Source organism: Oryza sativa, chromosome 2 (genome assembly GCF_034140825.1).
Source record: "Oryza sativa Japonica Group chromosome 2, ASM3414082v1".
Taxonomy (NCBI): Eukaryota; Viridiplantae; Streptophyta; class Magnoliopsida; order Poales; family Poaceae; genus Oryza; species Oryza sativa.
In genome coordinates, this window is record NC_089036.1 from 20,083,143 (window position 1) to 20,108,740 (window position 25,598).

At 43.2% G+C, this 25,598-nt stretch overlaps 3 protein-coding genes across 3 annotated transcripts; 2 read left to right on the plus strand and 1 right to left on the minus strand.

Moving 5' to 3' along the window:
• The first annotated feature begins 8,730 nt into the window (after positions 1–8,730).
• On the plus strand, positions 8,731–9,830 carry LOC4329552 (uncharacterized). Its single transcript, XM_015768415.3, has one exon. The coding sequence runs from the start codon at positions 9,003–9,005 to the stop codon at positions 9,588–9,590; it is 588 nt and encodes a 195-aa protein (XP_015623901.1). The 5' UTR covers positions 8,731–9,002; the 3' UTR covers positions 9,591–9,830.
• Positions 9,831–13,871: 4,041 nt separating this feature from the next.
• LOC4329553 (glucan endo-1,3-beta-glucosidase 14) lies at positions 13,872–17,967 on the plus strand. Its single transcript, XM_015770728.3, has 3 exons — positions 13,872–14,206; positions 15,857–16,890; positions 17,628–17,967. The coding sequence occupies exons 1-3, from the start codon at positions 14,122–14,124 to the stop codon at positions 17,682–17,684; spliced, it is 1,176 nt and encodes a 391-aa protein (XP_015626214.1). The 5' UTR covers positions 13,872–14,121; the 3' UTR covers positions 17,685–17,967.
• LOC4329554 (uncharacterized protein At5g03900, chloroplastic) lies at positions 17,791–23,596 on the minus strand. Its single transcript, XM_015770727.3, has 13 exons — positions 23,001–23,596; positions 22,783–22,890; positions 22,579–22,679; positions 22,244–22,315; positions 21,689–21,761; positions 21,527–21,592; positions 21,316–21,408; positions 21,068–21,133; positions 20,733–20,875; positions 20,072–20,158; positions 19,925–19,988; positions 19,554–19,697; positions 17,791–18,684 (listed from the first exon to the last, which is right to left on the minus strand). The coding sequence occupies exons 1-13, from the start codon at positions 23,424–23,426 to the stop codon at positions 18,544–18,546; spliced, it is 1,584 nt and encodes a 527-aa protein (XP_015626213.1). The 5' UTR covers positions 23,427–23,596; the 3' UTR covers positions 17,791–18,543.
• Positions 23,597–25,598: the final 2,002 nt, after the last annotated feature.

Consider the following 25,598-nt stretch of genomic DNA (forward strand, 5'->3'; position numbering starts at 1 on the left):
AGTGGCGGATGTAGACAATACTGTTTTTTTTCTTTTTTGGCTGAGTGCGGCAAGTTTATTTCAAAAAATTTCATAAAGGCCACGAACGTTTTTTCTTTGTTTGAACGTGGAAGCAACTTTCAAGTTCTATTGTTCTACTGGGCAGAATGCAAGCAAACAGGACAAAAACTGTGCCATCCACTTCCAATATCATAATTATGTTTGAAGCATGCATTCTTTTTTTTTTTTTTTGAGAAGGAGAGGCTCACCTCCCTCATTTCATTAGAGAAATGAAAACAGTCCTACAAGCAATCCAAACTACTTACAACCCAACTCCAAGTTTGAAACTTCCAAAAACATCGCACATGACTACCAATCTAAACATTCTGAAAAGAACAGAGAGAACAGATTCCACCCTATTTCTCTAAACACCATTCTCCAGCCTCTTGATGCAAGGATTCCATCCATGACTCGCCTTGTACATATCAGCGGCTACCTTTTTTAGCAGCACAGCTCCCAGTTGCAAGTTTGAAGCATGCATATAATTGAACTCACACTGCACATTAATTCCGTATGCAACACAGACCTGCCATGAGTGCTACATATATATGATGATCAAGTAAAGAGCAAAATTTCATATTGGGTTCAAATCTACGTAGGAGCAAATTTCAGATTGGGTTATTTGAGGACTAAGTTCCATATTTGTTTGGCTAAGTTTCTAATTTTTTTTTAAAAAAAGACTGCGTATATCCAATTGGATATAGAAGCCGGGTAAAAAATATCCTTCTCTAAAAAAATAATAATAAAAGAGCAAAATGTGTGAAAGTTCAATTATATGCTCATAATTATGCATGTTGGAGCCCCAAGTTGTTGCAGGTCTTCATCCTTGCTCTAGATATGACAAATTCCTGCTTTTATATGCTACTCTTTTCGTCTCAAAATATAAGTGATTTTGTTTGGAAGTGACACATCTCAGTACTATTTGTTCAGATTCGTAGTATTAGGATGCGCCCTATTAAACTAAAATCACTTATATTTTAGGACTGATGTAGTAGAAAGCTCCGTTAAATTTTGCAAGATTGGCATCTGCGATTTCACATGCTTTTCTCTGTTGATTGTGAGCTCTAAAAGCAGATACCTCAGATCTGTATATGAATTGATCGTCTGCTCGTACTAGACTGTTCGAGCCATTCTGGCTCTCAGAAACATACATACTTATATCGATTCTGCAGTGGGCCACAACATCCCTGAAGGTCACCAAACCACCACATAAACAGGAAGCACCAAACTTTACGGTGATTCTGATTCAGCTGTTAGTCAAGGTAAAAAGGGGACGGCCACCTCTCAAATTACAGGGGTCGCTATCGGAAGAAAAGAAAACAGGCGCATCAGGAATAGTTCCTTGTGTTTTGTTGGGGGAAATGCCTCTCCTGTAACGTCGCAACTGGACGCAAGGCGGTTACTCTAAATGAAAGGCCTCGCAACCACTCCCATGTACATACTGGTAAGTAAAGATAGATTAATCACTAGTAAAAAATGATTTTTCTGAATGCCGGTCCCGATAGATTCCAGACGGGTCGTAAGCAACTGGCGCCGGACTGTCGCCCACACGAAAAAATGCATTATTCCGTGCGGGCGTTTTAATCCGACCGCATATGATAATCCTCATTATCCCGTGCTGTCGATTTAAGAGGACCGTACGGAAAAATCGATTCTCGCGTGCGGGCCTCTTAAGTCGACCGCACGGGAAAATACCTCTCCCTCTTTTTCTTCTCACGCACTTCAAATTTTTCACATCCTCTCTCTTCCTTTTCCCTTTTATTCTCCCTCATTCACTCCTCTCTCTCTCTTCTCTCTATGCCTTTCCTCTCCTCCCCTTCCCCCCTCTCTCTCCTCTCTCTCTATACCTCTTTCCTCTCCTCCCCTCCCCACCGAGCGCACGAGGCGTCGCTGCCGCCACCGCCGACGGTACGGAAGGCAGCACGGCGGCTGCTGGCAGAGGCAGCGTGGCGGCGACGGCTGACGGTCGCGGCGGAGGCCAATAGCGGCGGCGGCGACGAGGATGACGGCGACCACGAGCGGCGGTGGCGCAACGATGACGACGACGACGGGAGCAGCGGCGGTGTAATGACGGCAATGACGAGGACGACGGTGATCACGAGCGGCGGTTGCGCGACCATGGCGATGACGACGGGTTTTGTTGGGTTTATTTTTCTTTTTTTCGTGCGGGTGGTATAACTTGACCGCACAGGATAATCGATTGTCCCGTGCGGTCGACTTAACAAGACCGCACTTATCCCGTGCGGTTGGGCAGCCCACGCACGAAAATATTGATTTTCACAAACCTCTCTGGGTGCAGACGGGCGCTACCTCCGCACTGAAAAATGAATTATGTACTACTACCAATCTGAATGTAAAAGAAGAACTAAATACTACTATCCATGAGATCATCATAACAAAAACTAGAATTGCCCAGCTAAATAGGAATAGAAATAAATCCAGGGTAACTTGTATCATGAGATGGGTCAATTCCAATTTGAATTCCGTACGGCTACAACTCTTTTTAAACGAGTCGAAGTCCAGTCTTGTCACTTTCCCCCTTTCTTATCCTCTTTTTTATCCAACCTCTTTTATGTATTCTTGAATGTAATCCCTCCAGGGCATGCTTCATTTTTTTCCTTACATACAAAATTAATAGCTACAAGAATTGTTTTCCTTACATATATACAAAAAAATTGTTGTAGCTTTAGCAAGATTTGAACGAAAAAACACTGGTTTCCTTCAACAAATAATTAATTATGTAGTGTTTCCAGCTCCTACCGGCTCCAGCACCATTGCCGTGCAACTATTTGCTGGAAGTTAAGAATTTTTTACATAAAACGTCATTTTTTTTTGGTCTCGATGAGCGATAATTTCTAGGGAAAATCGGAACCATGCCATTATAATTTTGCAAAATTTGAGATATACCATCTTGACCCACATGTCATTGACTCATGTGGGCCCTACATGTCATTGAGATACCGATGGCATATTTCAAACTTTGCAAAATTATAGCAAAATTTTACGGCCATGATTGGTTAGTACTTTGATCAGAAATTTCCATTTTAGAACCTAGAACACCCTTGCAACAGCGAATTGAGAAAACAGGGGATGGAAAAAAAATATTTTGGTAGAAATACATGTATAAAACAAGGGATTGCAAAAATAGAAAAAAATAATAGTTTGACTAGACCACAAGAAAAATACATGAATTTGAGAAAAGATATAGATTCAAAATAAACTTTCTATGAGGTTGGAGACCCATGTTAAATTTTCTCCAATACATCTATGGATTAAGGCATTTTTTTTCGAAACAAGCCGCACTATACAGTGTGAGGTTTTATATTGGTATAGCGATAAGAAAAGAACAAGATTACACCCTATAAGGCTATAATTAGAAAAAGAAAAATAAAACACCACTACGTGTTGACAACTCCTACACACAAACTCGGGGAAAAATCTAGCACAAAGCCAATAGTTATTACACGTGACCAGTGGCTGCTCACCCAACAATAAAGTCACAAACACACTGCCCTACACATATCCAAGCATATAGCCACCGAGAAGTTCCCGGTCATCACCACGGAGATGGGTTTGTCGAGGGAGAGAGCGAGAGAGAAGAAGATACACTCATCCTTCATGCATACCCGATGGCAACATCTAAGAGCACCGTGGTAGACCATATTGATTGAAGGCTGAACCACGGTCTCTTAGACGATGCCTCCAAGGAGGTCACGACTCGGAAGTGCCACCACCGCCCATCTAAGAAACCTTGGACTTGGTTTTCACCTAGAGAAACCTGCTAGGCAGGGAGGGAGATGTCTTGATAGAGCCCACAAGGGAGATCACAGCACCCTAAGGCGTCACCTTTGTTGGACCAAAATTGGGCTAGGCTTTCGTTTGTAACCTCTCTCCTGCCTATGGTCACAACCCTATCGCCTCTCTACCATTCGACCTTTGTTAGCACGCAATTTCCACCACAATGGTGCCCTTCGCCCAGCTAGCCCATGCCCATCTTGAGATGGTCCTTACGGGACCTCCCACTCCTACCACCACCGTATCATCCCCCTCCCCGCGTTAGCACCTCATATCCGCATATTGGCGCTTCACAACCAAACCCTCCTAAACAACACCACATCAAGATTGCCCTCCAAACCACCACCTCCACCCTCACTGTGGAGCTCCCTATGACCAGATCTAGATACACCGGCTATAGGAGGGTATGTTCTCTAAGGAGAAGAAGGGGCGCCTAGCCAGAGAGGGGAGAAGGGCGGGGGAGGGATTCTACACCGCCTGATCTAGGCACACTACACACGGCACCACCATCCCTACAACTAGCATCACTTGTAAGGATGTTGCACGCTGCTGCCATGGTAGTTTCTACACACCAAGATCCAACCGGATCCAGCATCGTCGGCCATAGATCCGGCAACCTCTAGCTACGGCCCATCACCACCACAACCTCAAAGACATCATTGTCTAACCCCCACACGTTGACCCACGTCACCAGCGGCTTGGAGGCACCATTGCTTCACTTTTGCCTTGCAGTTGCCGTCCTAGCTCGCGCCTAGCCTCAGTCGGCTTGCTCTAACGGTAGCGAGGTGGAGGAAGGAGAGAGAGGGGTGGTGGCAACGGCTATGGTTGCCGCCCCGAGCCATCCACACGGGAGCGACGCGGGTGAATAGAGAGCAGCATCCTATATGAAACTCATATGATTCAATATATTATCCGATCCTTTCATAGGGTTATTTAGGAAAAAAATATTGAATTGAGTCTTAAAAAATTCATACACTACTACATCTGTCCAAAAATATAACAACCTATTATTGGATGAGATGTCTAGTACTATGGGATGTGACACAAGTACTATGAATCTGGATATGGTTTGTCCATATTTGTAGTACTAAAATGGGTCTCATCTAATACTATGTTGCTATATTTTAGAATAGATCTAGTATGGTTTTCCACTCATACATCAATCAATAGACCAACCTGGCTTCTATTTTATTTTCTAGATGGTACTACTATAATTTCTCGGAATCTAGACGAAAAGTTAAACTGTTTGGGAAACTTTCGATTCTGAGATAAACTGTAGCTACGAGAGAAACATTGCCCTTGTTTAGTTCTCAAAACAAAAACTTTTCACCCATCTCATCGGATGTTTGGACACATGCATGGAGTATTAAATGTGTACAAAAGAAAAAGAAAACCAATTACACAGTTTGCGTGTAAATTGCGAGACGAATCTTTTAAGCCTAATTGTGCCATGATTTGACAATATAGTGCTATAGTAAACATTTGCTAATGACGGATTAATTAGGTTTAATAAATTCGTCTCGCAGTTTCCTGACGGAATCTGTAATTTGTTTCTTATTAGACTATGTTTAATATTTCAAATATGTGTCCGTATATCCGATGTGACAACCAAAACCCAAAATTTTCCCCAACAAAACAAGGCCTTTGTAAATAGGCTCTGAAGCTCATAGTCAACCTAAAAGGCCTAGAGTGTTAAATTAGGCCTGGTTTATTTCCCCAAAATATTTTCCTAAAAACATCATATCGAATCTTTGGACACATGCATGAAGCATTAAATATAGATTAAAAAGAACTAATTACACAGTTAGTGGGAAATCGCGAGACGAATCTTTTGAGCCTAATTAGTCCATGATTAGTCATAAAGTGTTACAGTAACTCACATGTGCTAATGATGGATTAATTAGGCTCAAAAGATTCGTCTCGCAGTTTCTAGGTGAGTTATGAAATTAGTTTTTCATTCGTGTTCAAAAATTCCTTCCAAAATCCACTCAAACATCTAATGTGATATAAAAAAACTAGCTGGGTGGCCCGCGCAATTGCGCAGCTAGCGCCCAAACAAAATCATATATTTTTTAGTATGATTTTACTTAAAATTTATTAAATACCTATCTCGTTGTCTTAAGACTTTGAATGACCAAATCTTATCATCCCCGTGTTTCTAATTATATAGTTTTTAAAAGTCACACCAATTTCTACCCCTTACTTCTGCCATCTCCTTCTTTATTTGCTTGCTAGATCTACCACTTTCTATTCATTCTCCTTGGAACCTTTAAAAATTGGATCTTATAGATTTTAGAGTCTATTATCTTGTTAGGTTTCTTTTTATAATTTCTAGAAGTCACATCAAACGCTGCCATTATACTACTCTGCGGTTCGTCCAATGTCTTTTCTTTTTATTGTCATTGGGATTTTAAAAATCGAATATAATAATCGTTCGGGTTCATTTTTTACTTTTTAGAAGTCCCGCCAAACCGTTAGTGGCTTTGCCATTGAACTCCTCTGTGACTTATCTGCTGCCTCCCTTCTTTATTGTCATTGAGATTTTAAAATCGAACATGATTATCATTGTTTTTTTTACTTTTTAGAAGTTCCGAACCTTTAAAAATTGGACCTTGTAGTTTTTAGAGTTTATTGTCTCGTTGGGTTTCATTTTTCATAATTTTTAGAAGTCTCGTTAAACGATGCCACTATACTCCTCTACGGCTCACCCGCCGCCTACTCTTTATTATCATTGGGATTCTAAAAATCGAACATAACTACCGTTGGAATTCATTTTTTATTTTCTAGAAGTCCCACCAACCATCGGTGGCTCTGCAACTATACTCCTATACTCCCAGTGCACTGCTTCTCCTTTTTATTGTCATTGAGATTCTTAAAATCGAATATGATTATCAATGTGGTTTATTTTTTTTACTTTCTAAAAGTCCTAGCAACCTCCTTGTCCGTTTGCTTCACGACCTACATGTTGTCCCTCCTTTTAATTCTCATTAGGATTATATTTAGTGTTTTATTAACAGTTATATGTCGTATCAACCGACACCACTCTACTCCTTTATAGGCATGTTATTTAATTTATCTTATCATGTATTTTAGGTGGTCTTTTCTTTCAATAGTCCTTATTTTCTGTCACCAATTAGTTATCAATAAATTGTATTCCTAATGGAATTCTTTTTTTCTTTTTCTAATTTTAGAATTTTTTTTCAAATTTTAACTAATACCGTATAGTGTTCTTTTAATATTTTTATTTTTCAATTCCAGTTGTTTCAAAATTGTATTCCTACTCAACTCTCTTTTACTTTTTTTAATTTTTGATATTATTTTATTTTTCATTCTGAATTTTAATTAATCTCGTATCGGGTTCTTATATGGATTTTTCTTTCAATATTGCTTATTCTTAATTTCGAATTTCTGTTAATTTTAAATTATATTCCTACTTTAACTCTTTTTTTCTTTTTGCTAATTTTAGATTTTATTTTTATTTTTCTTCCGTATATTAACTAATATCGTATTAGGTTCTTATATTGACTCTTCTCTCAATATTCATTATTTTTAATTCTGAATTTCAGCTATTTTTGAATTGTATTTCTACTTGGACTCTCCTTTTTTTTTCTCTGATTAATGTGAGAATTTCTAGCCCCCACAGCGAACGTGGTGCCTCCTTTTAAAGCTATTTTAATAATATAATAGATTTCGCGAGCTAAACGGGAGCCTTAGTGACTTACTCGACGAGACAATTGCGCCCGGAAATGCTAATGGGCGGGTGATCGCTCCCCCGCCCGCCCAACGATCACCCGCCCGCCCTCTCCCCTGTACTACTCCATACACTCCTCCCCTACTACAGTACACCACACAATTTTTTTAAAAAAAACAAAAAGTTAGAAAAAATTATGTATAGAAATACTATATATAAAAAATTTGAATTCAAATTCAAATTTGAATCGGCTATGTAAACTTTTGGCTTATAAACTTTAGGTCTATAAACTTTACGTGTATAAACTTTAGATATATAGAAATACTATATATAGAAAATATTTGAATTCAAATTCAAATTTGAATCAGATATAATTTAAATTCAAATTTGAATCGGGTATGTAAACTTTTGCCTTATAAACTTTAGGTCTAAAAACTTTAGGTGCATAAACTTTAGATGCATAAAAATACTATATAGAGAAAATATTTGAATTCAAATTCAAATTTGAATCAGATATAATTCAAATTCAAATTCAAATTTAAAACGGGTATGTAAACTTTTGACTTATAAACTTTGGGTCTATAAATTTTAGGTATATAAACTTTAGATGTATAGAAATACTATATATAAAAAATATTTGAATTCAAATTCAAATTTGAATCGGATATATAAACTTTTGACTTATAAACTTTTCGTCTCTAAACTTTATATGTGTAAACTTGAGGTGTATAAACTTTAGATGCATAAATTTACTAAAATAGGAAAGTAATGTGGTGACAAAAAAGAAAATCAGGTGGAGGGAGAGAGGGGAGGGGATCGATCGCTACCCCCATCTCCTGGCGATCGATCGCCCGTTAGGATCCCCCAATTGCGCCCCCCCAGTTGTTGGGAACTGGAGACGAGTCAGATCATCGACCCACACAGCGTGATATGGAAGGCCCACCTCAAAAGGTCGCGTCGCGTCCCGCCGAGATTCTGGAAGCGAAAGGCTGAGCGCAATCGCGGGGCGTCCAAGTGGCCCCTGCAAAAAATCCCCCCCGAAATCCCACCACCCCCCCGCGGCGCGGCCGCATCAACCCACTGGCCCTGCGGCGGCCACCCAACCCAACCCAACCCAACCCAAGCCTCACATCTGATCACGACGCCCACCCCCCCACGCAAGATCGCCGCGCCCGCGCCACGTAGCCGGCCAAACGCAGCCACACAGCCCCGGCCACGCTCCCGCCTCCCGCACCATAGGCCGCCCCCCGCGCCCTCGCAGTCTTTAACGTCCCAGCCTCTCGTTTGCCTCGCACTCCTGCCGCCCATCACCCAACCACCGCGCGCCTCTCCTCTCCTCTCCTCTCCCGCCGCGCGAATCGCGATCTTTTCCTAAGCCGCGGCCACGGTTTGCCTCGCTAGCTTGCAGTATCTGTATCACACAGAGGGGTCAAGGGGACGGATCAGCTAGCTCTCTCTATAGCTAGCAAAGCCGGCCATGTGCAAGAGGAGCTGCATGGCGCCGTCCGAGTCGTGCGCGGCGCGGCCGGCGGACGAGAGGCCGGCGGTCTGCAGCTGCGGCGGGGCCGGTGGTGGTCAGGCGGCGGCGGGGACGTCGTCGGACCGCCACCACCAGCTTGTGCTGCTGCAGGCGGAGGCGGTGGAGAAGAAGAAGGGCGGCAGGGGGGCGGCGGCGCCGGACGAGGCGGCGATGGCCGACGGCGGCGGCGGTGGCGGAGGCGCTGGGGATCACCATCAGCAAGCGGCGTTGCTGGCGCCGTTGCCGGTGTCGAGGCGGCCGGCGCCGTCGTCGGTGGCGGCGGGGGAGGAGAGGGAGAGCGCGCGGGAGCGGCTGAAGCGGCACCGGACGGAGATGGCCGGGCGGGTGCGGATCCCGGAGATGTGGGGGCAGGAGAGGCTGCTCAAGGACTGGGTCGACTGCGCCGTCTTCGACCGCCCGCTCGCCGCCACGCGCGGCCTGCTCACCGCCCGCGACGCCCTCGTCGCCGAGTGCGCCGCCCCCGCGCGCCGCCCGCCGCACGGCCCCACCGCCCGCCCGCTCCGGGTGCAGAACGGCTGCTCTTGATCGTGATCGATCGCCTCCGATCTCCATCGATCGATCGATCGAGTGCTTTCGTCAAGTTTTTGCCTCCCCTGGCCGGCCGCCTGCTAGCTTCTTCCAAGTGAAAAGTTACTCGTCTTCTATGCGAAACCTATTCGGGGTATGGATTATTTGATCGATGTCAAGTACTCTACTTAATCTGTATACTACTTTTGACTACTGGTGGATGTAATTAATTAGTTAATTGATCACCATTTGCGGCAAGTTCGATCCATTCTTGTTCGAAGCAATACTCCGTCTGCTCTAATATAAGAGCTTGCTAGCTGTTGATTATTTCATCCGCTCTCTATCCTTCACCTTTACCTGGCCATCCAATCGATTAATTAGCAAAAAAAATTCATGAATAAGCTTCCGATCTCCACATCAGATAGCTGAATTCCCCATCTACACTGCCGAACTTAAAAAAATCCTAATGATTCGGATGAGCTAGCTATCTCCTGATCATCCACTAATAAACAACAACACCTTAATTTGTTCCTGTTCAGTTTAAGTTCAAAATCCTAGCTAGTATCGCATGTAATATGCAGCAGCTTAATTCATTCAGCTCTCTCATCACATAGATCTAATAACAGTAGGCAGAGGTACGGTATCTCTGGAATTGTGCTCTAGGATCGCAGGTTTAGATCTTGAATTCTTGATCGATCTGTTACTATGAGCAACCAGCAAATGATTCTGCATCAACATCTCACCGACGTGGCCTCGTTCCCTTCTTTCGTTGGTCGTCTTTCCATTTGTGGAACAGATTCTTTCCTACCTCCTTTGCTTTATGATGTATATGGAGTATCTGTTAGAATAATTAAATGGGCTAGCATCTATAACAAATTTTGAGAATAATTACTAGAGAAACTCAAGTATGCACTGTACGGAGGGATGTAAGTGGGGTGGCCAAGTGGGCAAGCGAGATTTTTTTTCCGCTTATCACAATTCTACTTAGTTTTATGTTTCAAATTTTGTACTAGCAACTAGAAAATGAATTATTAAGCAGGGTTTTATACTAGTAACAAGATTGTTCAGGAGAAAACATGTATTTAGTTTCACTTTGTTGATTGCTCGTGGAAGGAGAGGTGAATTTTTACCTAGGGAATGTATGGATAATAAATGAGACCATAACATTGTAACGTAGACGGGATGCCGAGTGAAGGAGAGAGAAGGCACGAAGAGAGAAACATTGACTCTTCTTTTTGAAGATTTGATGCGAGGCACAAGATATAAGGGAGAGTTGTGTGTGGGTATTGTGGGAAGAAGGTTAGGGAAAGAGAAAAAATAATGAATAAAAATTTGGTTGTCTTGACTATTAAACTAATAGTGGCTCTCTTAATGGCATATAAAATCTTGGAGTTTGAAGGAGACTCAACGGTTAAAATTGCGTCGGTAATACACAATTACTAGTGACGATATACATAGCTATCAATGGTGATACCTATCAAGTACCAACCATGATACATATAGGTACCAATAATATTATTATTTATTAATTTTAATTTAATACTCTACGATACATCAATGAAAACCTATCTAAGAAAGATGTACAACAAGTATAATAGTAAGATTTTATTGTTTAGCCCAACCACTACTGGACACATGGCTAAGTAAGGCCCTACAAAACGGCGTAGTTTCTCTAACTACTAACTAGAAGAATGGTAACCCAACACAAAAAACACCCATGTCGCCCTAGTGAAATAACCCATCCTGCACCAGGAGTGGGGTAGGGAGGTTATATGTAGTGGCGGTTATAGTCTTCTAGAGGTTTTGGACCACCCTCCATTTTGGTACAGAGTACTCCATCCTTCAAATTTGATAAAAATTTTGACAAAATAGATGTAATGTTGACATTATATAATTTAGAAGTATGGTGTAGGACCACGCCTAACAAAAATTTCTAAAGCCACCACTGTCCTATGACATGGAACATGGGGATACCATTCCAACGTTTGGATGGTGTACTCTGTACCATAGTAGCTCCCTTTTTAGCTTCTCTCCCCCACAAAATACCACCTCAACCTAATTTTCCTTTAATTATCGCACCACCTTAAAATTGTGCTGTAGCAGGGGGTATGAAATTGCCATGGACACCCATTAAAAGTACTCTTTATGATTGCACCACTGCGAAGGAACATTGACTCCAGTTAACACTGACCATTTATTAATGAGACCTTTTGATTCAACAGCTCAAATTGCAGTTACGTGGAGTCGAAATCCCAAACTCGTGCTTAATCATGGGCCTATACGGCCACATGCATTGTGGCCCAACATCGGGTCCTGTCTTGAGAGACGGAGCTAGCCCAGCCCACGGAGAAGAGAGCGGTCCGGATCTGGTTGGTCCACACACTCCGCATGCAGGGCCGAATAGACTTGTTCCCCGCGAAATCGTAGTACGCGACTAGCTAGCCAGCCACCGTCCGGCCCACAACGCCGGAGCGGGATCAACGAGAAACGCGTGCGAGATTCTGGTGCGAGCCGGACGGACGATGAGTCGGATCGGCGTCAGCCACTCATCCTGTCACAGTATCGCCCACTCGATCGGATCCGCACCGACACTACTCTCCCAGCCAGCCACAGCTCGGTGATTCGAGCGTGGGCCGCATCGGTTCTGGCCCATGCCGTCCGATCCGTCCGTAGGCGAGCGCGCGGGTCACCGACCGTGTTTTTTTTCGATTTTGCTATATCTCACTCGAAAGATTTTTTCTTATCTCTCACTCGATTTTCTCACTCAAATTTACAGTGCATTTTCTTGTAAGTTACAGTGTAATTTATGAAACTTACACTGTAACTTTTGTAAGTTACACTGTAATTTTTGAATCTTCACATGTAAATTTTAAATTTTGTATTGGATTTGGTCTTTTTCTCGAGGATATGGTAATTTAATGTTCATTATGGTGTTTCTTAATTGCTTTTTGCTTTTTATTATATCTATCGGATTTTAATATAAAGATTAAAAATCTGTGTGATACGATTATAAAAATCTTTCGAAAGATGTATAGGTACTCCCGTTTTTTTTTCCCGGAGTAGCCGCCGGTGATCAGTGATCTGGATTCTCTGGAAAGCGGTTTCCCTTCCTTCTTTACTGCTTCGCTAATAGTAGGGAAACTATTCTAATCTCTCGAGGGGATGTTCCCTCGTTTGCTCAAAAATCATCTAAACGGTTATGAAAAATTCTGGAAAAATTTGACAATATTCATACAACACATATATACAACTCCACAAAATCTTAAGTCCAAACTCAACTCACACGTCGAGATATAAAAAAAGACAAATTCAGCGTATGAATAGTAGCGCACTGTTTATATCTAAATTTGTCTTTTTTGTTTCTCGATGTGTAGAACGAATTTTAACATGAATTTTGATGGACTAGTAGGTATCATTATACTCTACATTGTCAATTTTTTTCAGAATTTTTCGCAACTATTTGCATCGAATTTATAAGAAAAAGGTATAGGATTAGAATCCACTCCCCTAGTACTAGTCGTCTTTCTCTTTGCCCGTCGCTCTCAGGTTCGGTGATTGTCGCTGATTAATTAGCAGCCGGCGGTTCGCGATGTCCGGTTTCCGTTTCTTTCTGTCGATTTCTCTCTCGAGATCGTACGTGGAGTCAAATTAAGATCGGTCATCAGTCGCCCGCACACTTTTTGCCTCAAGATCCGGTAATACGGCCGCGTGCGTGGTGCCACGCCTGAGGCGCACCATCGATCTGACTCTACGGGAAAAGTCACGCAGGTGCATGTAGGACGATTCGAGCTTACTTGACATATATTACACGCGACAGGACAAGTAGTAGTATAAAGCTCGGGAGGACGGGTTGATCGATATGATTGACTCGGTTGTTACTCTACTTGTATAAGATTAGGAACACGTGTGCTCTTACGTAACACAGCGTGCGTCGTCTACGCACCAATAATCACCCACAAACAATAAGTAGTTAAGTCGTTTTCAACGTGTCAATTATACGGGAGACGACATGTTTCCGTCGACATGTACGGTGCTAGCTTAGCTAGCCCGGAGCTGCTGAGGCGACAGCGAAGGTACGTACGTTGCCGGCAGCGGCAGCGGCAGCGGGGCCAGATTGCCCAGACATGGCGCGGTCAAGAGAGCGGCAGCTGACACGAAGCGGGCTACCACGCCGCTACGCCCACCGGTGCGCGCGCGCGGTGACGAGGCAGCCACCCACAGAGAGGCCTCTCGCACGTACGCGATCGCGCGCCGATACATCATCCGTCTCGATCTCCTAGCTCGCTTCCTCCCTGCTTCCCACCGGCACCGCGGCACGGCTACCGCGCGCGCGCGCGCACACACAAACCAGGCCGCTGTACTCACACGTGCTCGATCGATCGCTAGCTTATATAGCAGCAAAAACTACTAGCTCGACTCAGCTGTCAGCTCCAAGCCTATCCAAGTGGAACGCAACAGAGGCGTCGTCTCCTCCTCTCCTCGACCTCTCGCGGTTGGAGGTCTCGCGCGCGCGTGAGGCAACAAGTGCCCGTTCGATCGACCGGCAAGGATGGCGACGGCAGCGAGAGCGGCGTCGTGCACCCCCGCCGCTTGCGCTGTGTTGGTCATCCCCATCCTAGTCCTGATCATGGCAGGTGAGTTCTTCGCTCAATCTAGCTCACGATCGAGCAGTGCTTCTGCAAATTAATCTCTCCTCGATCCCCCTTCAGCTAAGCTGTCTCGCTTCAAGCTAGCAGCTTATACTGGTTCATCAGAAAGAGACGATGGAAATTTTGTGTGTTTTAGTTGCTATGCATTTCACAATTAAGTTCGTTCTTGCAAATTGGGGATACGATGCTAGCTGCATTTCGTTGGTTTTTATCTGGATTAGCAGGTGCATTTGCCGATATTATATCATGTGATTGTGATTAGTAATGCGCAGCTCTTTAAGACCTCAACTATGGCTAGGTGCTCCATGGCGTAAGACACCGCGCCCACTAAGGCTACAAAACCAAATCACCATATAAAATCCATCTCATTTCTAGAAGATCCTTCTATTGGGTATCAATCTTCAGTTTTCTATCAATTCTTTACAAGCAAAGTAAGCAACAATAGTCGGGTATATTTCCCTTTACTCCGCTCCATTTTTTTACTTTTTCCCCCTCCAATTCTGTTTTTGCTCGTCTTATCTGGTCATGAGCTGTATGTGGTTTTTCTTTCTCCACAAAGTTCCTCTGGAAAGAGCATTTGTTCATCATTTATTATTCGCACCGTACCCGCCAGCTGAATTTGGTTTGATAGGCGAGTTGCAACTTGAAAATATAGGTGAAAACAAAGCACAGGGCTCGACACTGCACGCCGCATTGGAATAATTGAGTTGGTTAGTACGTAGTACTACTATTAGTTCTTGGCAGGATGCCTTGGTGGCTCATCCACCACATGTCCATGTGGTCCAGTGAAATCTTGCTTCCCATTGGATCACGCGCACTGTGTATCTTGTATATTGTATTATATCTAAAATTTCTTTATTCTTCATCCGGGGAAATAAATTCTTTATTCTTCTACAGGATTAATTAGTCCAGGGTAATAATAGTGTCCAATTGTAAACACATTGTATCTTAAGAACTGAGCATAACTCCGTTGACGTGGTGTAAGGTTTTCCCCCAACCCACCTGAGTTTGAATCCTAAACCCAGCATGTTTCTCATGATAGCACTAATGTATATATTACTCCCTCCGTTGTAGGTTATAAGATGTTTTGACTTTAGTCAAAGTCAATCTACTTTAAGTTTGATCAAATTTATAGAAAAAAATAGTAATATTTTTGAACCAAGATAAATTTATTATAAAAATATATTTAATTATTAATTTAATAAAACTAATTTGATAATGTAAATATTGCTATATTTGAATATAAACTTAGTTAAACCAAAACATCTTATAATCTGGAATTTTATAACCTGAAACGGAGGGAGTACTTTTATTCCGATGTGCCTGCATTCATTGCACTCATGATGATAATCAAGTTTGAGCTGAGCTAGCTGTTGCAATCTCAAGGATGACCAAAAATATTACATGAATGAGATTCCGTGTTTTTCACTGCATTCTATTTCTCAGCACCATAGCACATCAGAACAAATAAATGAACAATGATGATGATCACTCGGAAAATTAAACTTGACAAAATGCAGCAAAATATACAGTGGCACATTTTCCTCGCAGACAGAACCATGGCTCATTTTTGCATGTATATATGCGTCTAATGCAATTGCTGGTCACTGACCGTGACAAATCGCATGCATGCAGGGCAAGTGCGAGTCGCGGAGGCGCTGTCCATCGGCGTGAACTACGGGCAGATCGCGAACAACCTCCCGTCGCCGTCGCGGGTGTCGTGGCTGCTCCGGTCGCTCAAGATCAGCAAGGTGAAGCTGTTCGACGCCGACCCGCACGTCCTGCGCGCGTTCCTCGGCACGGGCGTGGAGTTCGTGGTCGGCATCGGCAACGAGGCCGTCCCGGCGATGGCCAGCCCCGCGGCGGCGGAGTCGTGGCTGCAGCTGCACGTGGTGCCGCACCTCCGCGCCGGCGCGCGCATCACCTGCATCACCGTCGGCAACGAGGTGTTCAAGGGCAACGACACCGCCCTCCAGGCCAGCCTCCTCCCGGCGTTGCGGTCCGTGCACCAGGCGCTCGGCGCGCTCGGCCTCCAGGGCCGCGTCAACGTCACCACCGCGCACTCGCTGGACATCATGGGCGTGTCCTACCCGCCGTCCGCCGGTGCGTTCCACCCCTCCGCCGCGCCGCACCTGCAGCCGTTCCTGGCCTTCCTGTCGGCGGCGAGGGCGCCGTTCCTCATCAACTGCTACCCGTACTTCGCCTACAAGGACGACCCGGCGCGCGTGCCGCTGGAGTACGTGCTGTTCCAGCCCAACGCCGGCGTCGTCGACCCGCGCACGAGGCTCGTCTACGACAACATGCTGTACGCGCAGGTGGACGCCGTGTACGCGGCGATCCAGGCGATGGGGCACACGGACATCGACGTGAAGGTGTCGGAGACCGGGTGGCCGTCCCGCGGCGACCCCGACGAGGCCGGCGCGACGCCCGAGAACGCCGGGACGTACATCGGGAACCTCCTCCGGAGGATCGAGATGAAGCAGGGCACGCCGCTGCGGCCGCAGGCGCCCATCGACGTCTACGTCTTCGCGCTCTTCAACGAGAACCTCAAGCCCGGCCCGGCGTCGGAGCGGAACTACGGCCTCTTCTACCCCGACGGCACGCCGGTCTACAACGTCGGCCTCCGCGGCTACCTCCCGCCCATGGCATCACACGAGGCAGCGACCCAGGTAAGACGGATTACTCCCACATTACCATTCTTTTTTCGATTACATGGAAGACACACGTGTGTTGCGACATCATACGCATAGATCAGCGGTAAAATCTTGATTGTGCAAAGTTTTTTTTTCCTTGATTACACGGTACACGCGCACACACACACACCAGTACAAACGCAACTTCACACTTACATCCACCAGTGTTTCCCAATAGAGATGAAAACCAACGTTACATTCTTGATCTCACTAAATTCATATGAAAGCATATTTGCGTAAGTATAATATTTATAACATTGGAATTTAAATCCATAATCTCACCATCACATGACATGTGCTTATTCCATAAAGATCATACTGAAATGACACTCACGTACTTTTTTTTGTCTAAAAAACTTAACCTATGTGAGGATTTGATATAACCTACTATAACGAATCTGGATAGCGTGGGTTGCGTTCAATCATCACCTAGATCAGGCAGTCAGCTATGCTTTCACCTGATTGCTCTCAAAACATTTTACGTGATGTACGTTGTACTACTGAGATAGTGAGGTGGCAATGTGACAGAGATAAAAGGCCGTTGGCATTTGGCAGGCAAGGAATAGAATTCTCCACCAATTGAAGTGTCCCATCCGCTTGCACTTACTAGCAAAATGCATCATCAAACTCAATATTATACTCCTAAGTTCTCTTGTGAACCTGTCCTTTACATGAGCCTTGACAAGTCATCTACCTTTGTGTCTTTTTTGCAGGTGATCCATTGGTTCCTACTTATCGCCACCGCATCGGTCGTTTTCGCCTTATCGTGACAGTATCAGCCACTGTACTTAGTGAGTCGTGACAACTGCAGTTAACGGGGGTGCCATTCAGAAGCTGAAAATGGCTTCGCAGTGATATTAGATTAGAGGATAGATCTAACAGAAATTTGGAAAGTATTAACCCACCAGGCTTGCACTGCCTTTCGTCTTACAGTGTTACAGAGGAAGAGTCATACAGAAGAATTGTCATTGGTCGATAATACATAGCAAATCATCAGTTGTAAGCGTATCACATTCTTTTGGGATTTATAAATGATCTTGTTCTATTCTGGCATCTAAGGTCTGGAATCTGGACGTATATTCTTGCACAGCTCCTATACACAATTACTGTTTCTCACCAATCAGGAATTGATTTTCCCCTGAATGTTCTAACATGCCTGTGTAAAGCATAAGACTTGTGCATGATCACCAGTAAAGTTTCAGCGATACAGAAACCAGAATGACCAAGTCTGATGCCCCAGTAATGGCATAATCTTTTACTTTTCCGGCTATCCTTCTCCATCCATAAAGAATGGTCCCTGGTACCCATGTCGAATTCTGAACTTTGTGGTTCACTGCTCCTGTGCACTGAACTACCTATACAAATATGCTGCTAAACGTTACAGATATGTACATCAGCTGCAGACCTTGATCAATGCAAATTGACTAACAGTTTACACAAAAATTTCAAGGTCGAAATAGTGCGCGCCTATCAATGGGTGTCAGAACCATCCAGTCCAGTTAGACGTTGCGCCACTTGATTTAATGGTTTAGTCAGATATATCCACCAATCAATTGGATGCTGATAAAAATGACCATCCAAGCAGACCAAAGGACCATGAAGGGATAGCATGAAAGCCAAGTATTTCCATCAGTCTGATTCAAGCTCCTTAAATCTCTTTTCCCATTCCTTGACTTCATAATCCTGATCCAAAAGATCCTTTTCGGTAGTGTAGACGATCTCCTCTGGAGTAATTACCTTACGTTGAGCCATGTCGCGTGCACTGAGTAACTGAAAGAGAGGGAAAACCAGCTAAACTAATGCCACTTCAAATAAAAAATAAAGGAGACAAAAGTGCAAAAAAATAAGTACTTTGTTTCATATTATAAGTCATTTTGACCTTTTTAAAGTAAAACTTTTTGAAAGTTTGATCAAATTTATAGAAAAATATAGCAACATTTATAGCACCAAAGTAGTCTTATTAAATCTAACATTGAATATATTTTGATAGTTTCTTTGTTTTGTGTTGAAAATATTGCTATATTTTTCTATAAATTTAGTCAAAGTTAAAGAAGTTTGATTTAGAGAAAAGTCAAAACGACTTATAATATGAAACGGAGGTAGTACAATTTATCAGGTCATGCATACAAATTGTAAAAAACAAAATATGAAGTTGTACCTGTCTTGGCCTCTCAATTTAGTATCTTATCAAATTATTTCTTAAATTCTATATCAATATTTAGCAAGCTGTAACTGACATGAACTCTTCTTTTAATCCAGACCATTATAATTCAGTTGCACCTAGATGGATGTCCAGATTTATTTACTATTTCTCTGATTGGCATGGGAATTTCCTCAGTGTGCAAATATTGGCAAGATATATGAGTTCCATATTCCACTTGCTGTTGAAGGCTAAGCCTTCCAAACTGAGTTTGCTTTAGAACAATATGATGTTAGGAACAGAAGTGACTACTGAATCTACCCATGATTTCAACCTATCAGATTCATGCAAAATGCATCAAACCTATACAACTTTCTCCAAACAGGTCCACGTGTGTAGCAAAAAATCATGTGATGACTGTAAGTTTGCTTTATTTTACAGTGTTTCATTTTCCTTTGTTATGTCCCAATGAAATATGCAGCAATTTCTGTTGTTTTACCTTTCTTCTGAGAGAAGATTCTGGCAATGCAAGTTCCTGAGCTCGCTGTTCTCTGGCCTTGTTCCTCCTTTCAATGTCATTGTTGGTCTTGCGGAGTAGAAACCATCTAAACAACGGTATTGCAAAAAAGGAACCAGCATATACCTACAAAGGGCCACATGTTATCAGTAATCAGTATATCATCAATGCATTCATCATACATTCACAACATAATACAACCAACAGTTTGCACATTATGACTTTCAGATGTTCCCCTCACAAAACCAAGGGTTCATGATTGATTTCAACCAGGTGCTTTTCAACATGACTATAAAGATCAAGGGATTACAACTTTTATGCAACTAAATAGGCCGCATAGAGCCCAGCCATACCTGAAGCAAAGGAAACAGTTGCGCAACAAATGAGATAAGTCCACCAGGTGGCACTGTCATTTGCCTACAAAACAAAGTTTAATGTAAAAAATTAGTAAAAGTGAATTACAATTCAATGGTATTTGAGGGCAGAATCACAATTCCTACTTCAACAGGTTCCCAAGAATGATCACACCAAAAAGATTGAGTCCTCCCAAACCAGCAACCATTGCCCTTTCAGATGCATTTGCTTTGCTGCAAAACGACAACACCACATATGAATATACAGAGGTACAAGACAAACTGCAGATTTCAAAAATAACAAATTGATGCAATTACCCTCTAATGCATCAATACAGACAATTCTCGGCTCCAATGCAGTGCATTCCATAGTGTACTAATGTGTGACTTGATTCCAAGAAAAAATAAATTTACAATCCAAACACAAGTACATGCACATTATAGGGTAACAAAACACCCTTAAGTTAGATTTTGGCATCAGACTGAACAAATATTTCCTTGAATTGAACCAAAATGGACCAAATAGATAGAGGTAGTGCATGGTAGAGAGCTGCACAAGTTAGGATGACGAGGTAGATGAGCTAAAGGCAGGAATTGGAAATAATGGAGCTTCATTTGTCATTTGATCTGAAGTCACAGAGGGTGATGCGGACAGCTTTGATAGTTCGCAGTTGTGTTTTAGGCAGCTTGGGGTATATTTTAGGACCTAGGCCAAAGTACAATGTTGGAAGGTAGAACAGGTTCCACTAGAGTTAAATGCAATAACAGGGAAACTACTTGAATAACTCAATGACAAAAAAATGCTAACCTGAATTTCCATGGTTTCTCCTCTAAGTACTTTTCAACACTGCTAAACATAGCAGACCATTTGTTACCAACATATTCTCTAACCCCACTTCCTTTTGATGAAGCAGTACGTTGCAGTGATGGAAACCTATAAAGAATGTTTCCCTGAATACAAAAACAACATCAAAATACACTATAAGTTGATCAGTTCAATCAAGATGCATTCAAGTTCACTACCAGTTATGTAATGCCACCTTCAGTAAGTGGTGGGATTGATGGTGTAAACATTAAGAACAATGTAGGGATATGTCTTAGTGGCAGTCAATATATGCTTAAATTATGAGAAGAAAGATGGACCTGTTCATCAACTTCTGGGTGTCCCTGGAAGCGTAATAGAACTGGAAGAATAAATGATTCATCATCCTGTAGTTCAGAATATCATATGCATATGATGAGATGAGGCTTCACGCCAACGAACAATCCATAACTTACATGGAAAATTCATCACAGTATTTAATTTATTTAGTAATGAATGGAAAAGTACAAAAAAAACCAATAACAACAAGAAGAATACTAATAAGCATTTTAGAACAGAAGTTATATACCTTGGATTGTTCTGAAATTGGTGGCACATCAAGATACGGTGCTAGTTCTTCTGCCGTGACAACTCCACCATTCGATGAAATATATTGCCCAATCTGTATATTTATTCAAGGAGAAGTTAGAATTTTGTAACAGTACAAACTAGTAACAAATAAGAGCTGATCATGATAGTTAGAAACAGAAACAGCTATATGGCCTATGAAAAGCTTTTACCATCTTCCACCTCTTATCTTCAAGACCATCATTTGGATCACCATCTCCAAATACAAATGAAAAGATCTGCATAATTGATTTATGAACATAAAGTTAACCCACCTACACATGACAGAATTACACCAAGGAAATGAAATATCAAGTCAAACCCTTTTAAATTACAGATTCAATAAAATTCATCCCATCTTCCTTTTCTACCCGCCGCCGCCTCCTGTAGTAATCAGCGTCCAAGTACCTGTTGAAGACATATGAAATATTATTGTGAACGACTGAACGATAGCAATGTGTACAAACTACAAAATTAAAAGTATTCACGGTGCAAAATCAAAGATTGCATTAACAGCTGGATGATTTAGTATCATTTTTCATGCAGTCCCTACATAAGAGTTATTTTCATGTTGATTTACGCATGCTATGCATAGTGAATGCATAAAATACAACTAACACATATGCATGAGTATGACTACGTTTAAATTGATTGTATTTTTGCCAGAGCATTTATTCTGAGATGGTTCGTTTCAGAAGAAATACTAGCACAACAGTTGGCACAGAGCCCAGGCAATTTTCAACCATAAATGTGCAATAGCCGATGAAGTTTAGCAACCCCCCAAACGCAAAAGTAGATGGACATTATAATTGTTTGTGTTCCTTCGCCCAAGAATGCACTAAGATAATCCAGCTATGTTGAAACTCGTCCTAAAGTGACAGGAGACTTACCAAAATAAATCTGTTGGTATGATGATAGTAGAGTCATAGGATCTCCGTCGCCTGCCGCGATTATCTTCATCACTGATACAATAAGAAGTGTTATCACTGGACTGGAAATAAGCAAATGACAGTATCTCTACTAATGTCCCCAAATATATAGAAACAACTAATAATGGCTAAATCTTAGACTATAGAGTGAGATTTTTTATTCTGAATTACATATTTATGGATGGAATTGAGGAGAACGGTTGATAAATATGAAGACATTGTGCCTGAATTGCTTTGAGTAGAATAGAGTATAGTAATTAATTAACTGAAAATCCATCTGGTTATACTAAGCCCACCTCGAGCTTGAGATAATGGCAATGATGGTAGTGTATACAAGCACAATGGAGGCGATGAGCGCTGTCCCAAATGACACTCGCACCAAATATGCACCCACTTCCTGCGAAAAGTTACAGAAAGAAAATTCACAACTGAGCCAACAAAATGACTCGCGCAATTTTTATCAATAAACTTTTTGTTTCATCTCTCCAGCAGTCCAGCACCTTAGTTTTGTCGATCAGCGGCTCGACCTTCATTCTGAACGACTTGCCAGCAAGCTTCGCCCTGTAGTCTTTAGGGAAGACGTACAGCACCTCCCCTTCCTCCGAGACCTACACAAGTCGCAACCGCTTCATGCTTAGACAGCCACAAAAGGCACGGAGGTTAGCAAAACCAAGGACGCGGTGACAACGGAGTACTTAGCAGAGCTAAGGAGGCGCACCTCCAGGAAGCCGCCGGTGTCAGCGGCGAGCGCTTGCAGCGCGCGCTCGGCCTGCGCGAGCTGCAGCCCCGCGCGGGACGCGACGTCGCCGATGGTGACGCGGCCGCCGAAGTGGTCGACGGCCTCCATGGCGCGGTCGCGCACGCCGGAGGGGAGGCGGTCGGTCTCCACGGCGCCGCCGGGGCGCGCGAGCCCCGGCGCCTGGATGGTCCCCGCGCGGGCCCTCACGTCGTGGCGCCACCGCGGCGACGGCGGGTGCGGGTGCCGGCCGTGGTGGTGGTGGGCGACGCGGAGGTGGAGGTGGAGGTGGTGGTGGTAGGGAGAGAGGGGGAGGAAAGGGGCGTGGCGCGGCGGCCTGCCGCGGCGGTGAGGCGGCGGGGGCGGGGCGAGGCGGAGGTGGAGGGAGAGGGAGGCGGCGGGCGCCATGGGTGGGGGGAGGTGGTGGTGGGGGTTTAGGGCGAGGTGGGCATTCTCCGGTGAGAGGAGTGGCTGTGGAAGGCGGAAGGGAAAGGGGGGAGAGAGGCGGTGGTGTGTGCTGGCCGTGGCCACGAGATCGGATTTGGTCTCTCTGACCGGTGGATTTCTGGGTCGGTCTCGTTCATGGCCTGCACTAGCTAGGCACGTTAAGTTCAAGCTCAGCAATAACGCTAAGCAAAATTGGGTGAAAACAGATCGAATAAAGTTAGTTAGACACAGATAATAGACAAAATGGATGATCAAAAGTTCAAAACACTAGAAAAATATCAAAAGTATTGGGTTGAGTGATTAGAGAGAAAAAAAACACGGTTTACAAAGACACTTGTAAGACTATTGCTCCCTCCATTTCAGGTGAGAATTTTCAGAATATACCACAATATGCACTGCTTTTAGGATTTGTCACCCAATTCGTACTACTTTCAGAATACACCACTAGAGTGTGAATTTTCTTCGTTTCGTGCCACTCCGTCCACCCAAAGACGTGCGTCGTCAGTTCATCCATCTCGTGCCATTTGCCTGCACGAATTTGGCCGCCGGCGAGCTCGTCCTCCCCCACGCGTCGTTTGCCCTCACGCATCTGGCGAGCTCGCTCGTGTTGTCCCCGAGCTCAGCCGCCGCCGCACCGGGCTGTCGCCACTGCGCCCTCGAGCCACCGGAGCTCGACGCCCTCCGCCCTCCACTGCTATTCCTCTCTCCTCCGGGCCTCTCCCGCGTGCGCCGATGGTGGCGACGGACAGTCGACGGTGCAACTGACGCGGGCACGACGGACGAGCGATGACGGGGCTGACGCCGGCGGCGACGGACGGGCGACGGCTGGGCTGACGCAGGCGCGAGCAGCGGCGGACTGACGACGGCGGCGCCAGGAGGACGGAGGACGACGGCAGCGCCAAGAGGACGGAGGACGACGGCGCGATTGACGCTAGGGGACAGAGTGGTACGGAATAAAGAAAATCCGCACTCCAGTGGTGTATTCTGAAAGTAGTGCGAATTGGGGGACAAATCCTGAAAGCAATGCGTGTTGGGTGGTATATTCTGAAAATTCTCATTTTAGGTTGCAAGACGTTTTGACTTTGGTCAAAGTCAAATTGTTTTAAGTTTGACTAAGTTTATAGATAAATATAGTAATATTTATAATACTAAATTAGTTTCATCAAATCAATAATTAAATATATTTTCATAATAAATTTGTCTTAGGTTGAAAATGTTACTACTTTTTCTACAAACTTGGTTAAACTTAAAGTAGTTTGACTTTGACTAAAGTTAAAACGTTAGATAATTTTGGTCGACATGACGAATGTGTTCGGCCAATTCGCGGTAGCATATAGAAAATCCATTATCTAAAAAGAATTGCAGTAGCAACTCGAAACTTTAAGAAGGATAGTACCAAGTAACAGATGAATTATTTATGAGATGGATAAAATGCAGTAAAAAAAACACAGCAACGATTTCTTTTTTTAATGGTGAATGTTATGACAATGTTAGTCCCAATCAAGCTACATCTTGATAATGAATCTAATGTATTGGTTTGTTTAATTTTTTGTATGTATACAAAAAGGTTGTGTATTGTATTGTTCTCGTATGTGTGTACATTCCAGTTTTACTATTTTGATTAGTTGGTTATTGTTTATTGGCTAGTAACATGATATGCAGTAGTAATATTCAAACTAACTATGGATATACTTTTTATGTAGTGCATTAAGTTAATGAATCAGATTGAGCGGACTGTTATCTTCTTTATTTACTCATATGCTTTCTGTTTGTAAGTTATCTCAAGAAAATCAAATGATATATCCATAGTGATGGACTAATTATATTTTTTTTAAGTGATGAACGTATTGCATATACTGAGAGTCTATACATAGAATAATGATTGTTTTGTTCATCTTTTTTAAAGATATAAATTTTACGTTAACTTCCGTTATTCATATTTTTAAACTGCTAAACGGTACATTTTTTTTAAAAAAAAACTTTCTATAAATCATCATTTTAAAATATCAAATAAATTTATTTTTAAAATTTATAATAATTAAAGCTCAATTAATCTTGCGTTCATCTTTCATTTTAATCTATCTCAAACACCACGAATCATACTTTGTCTTTCAATCGTTCGCATCAAGAACC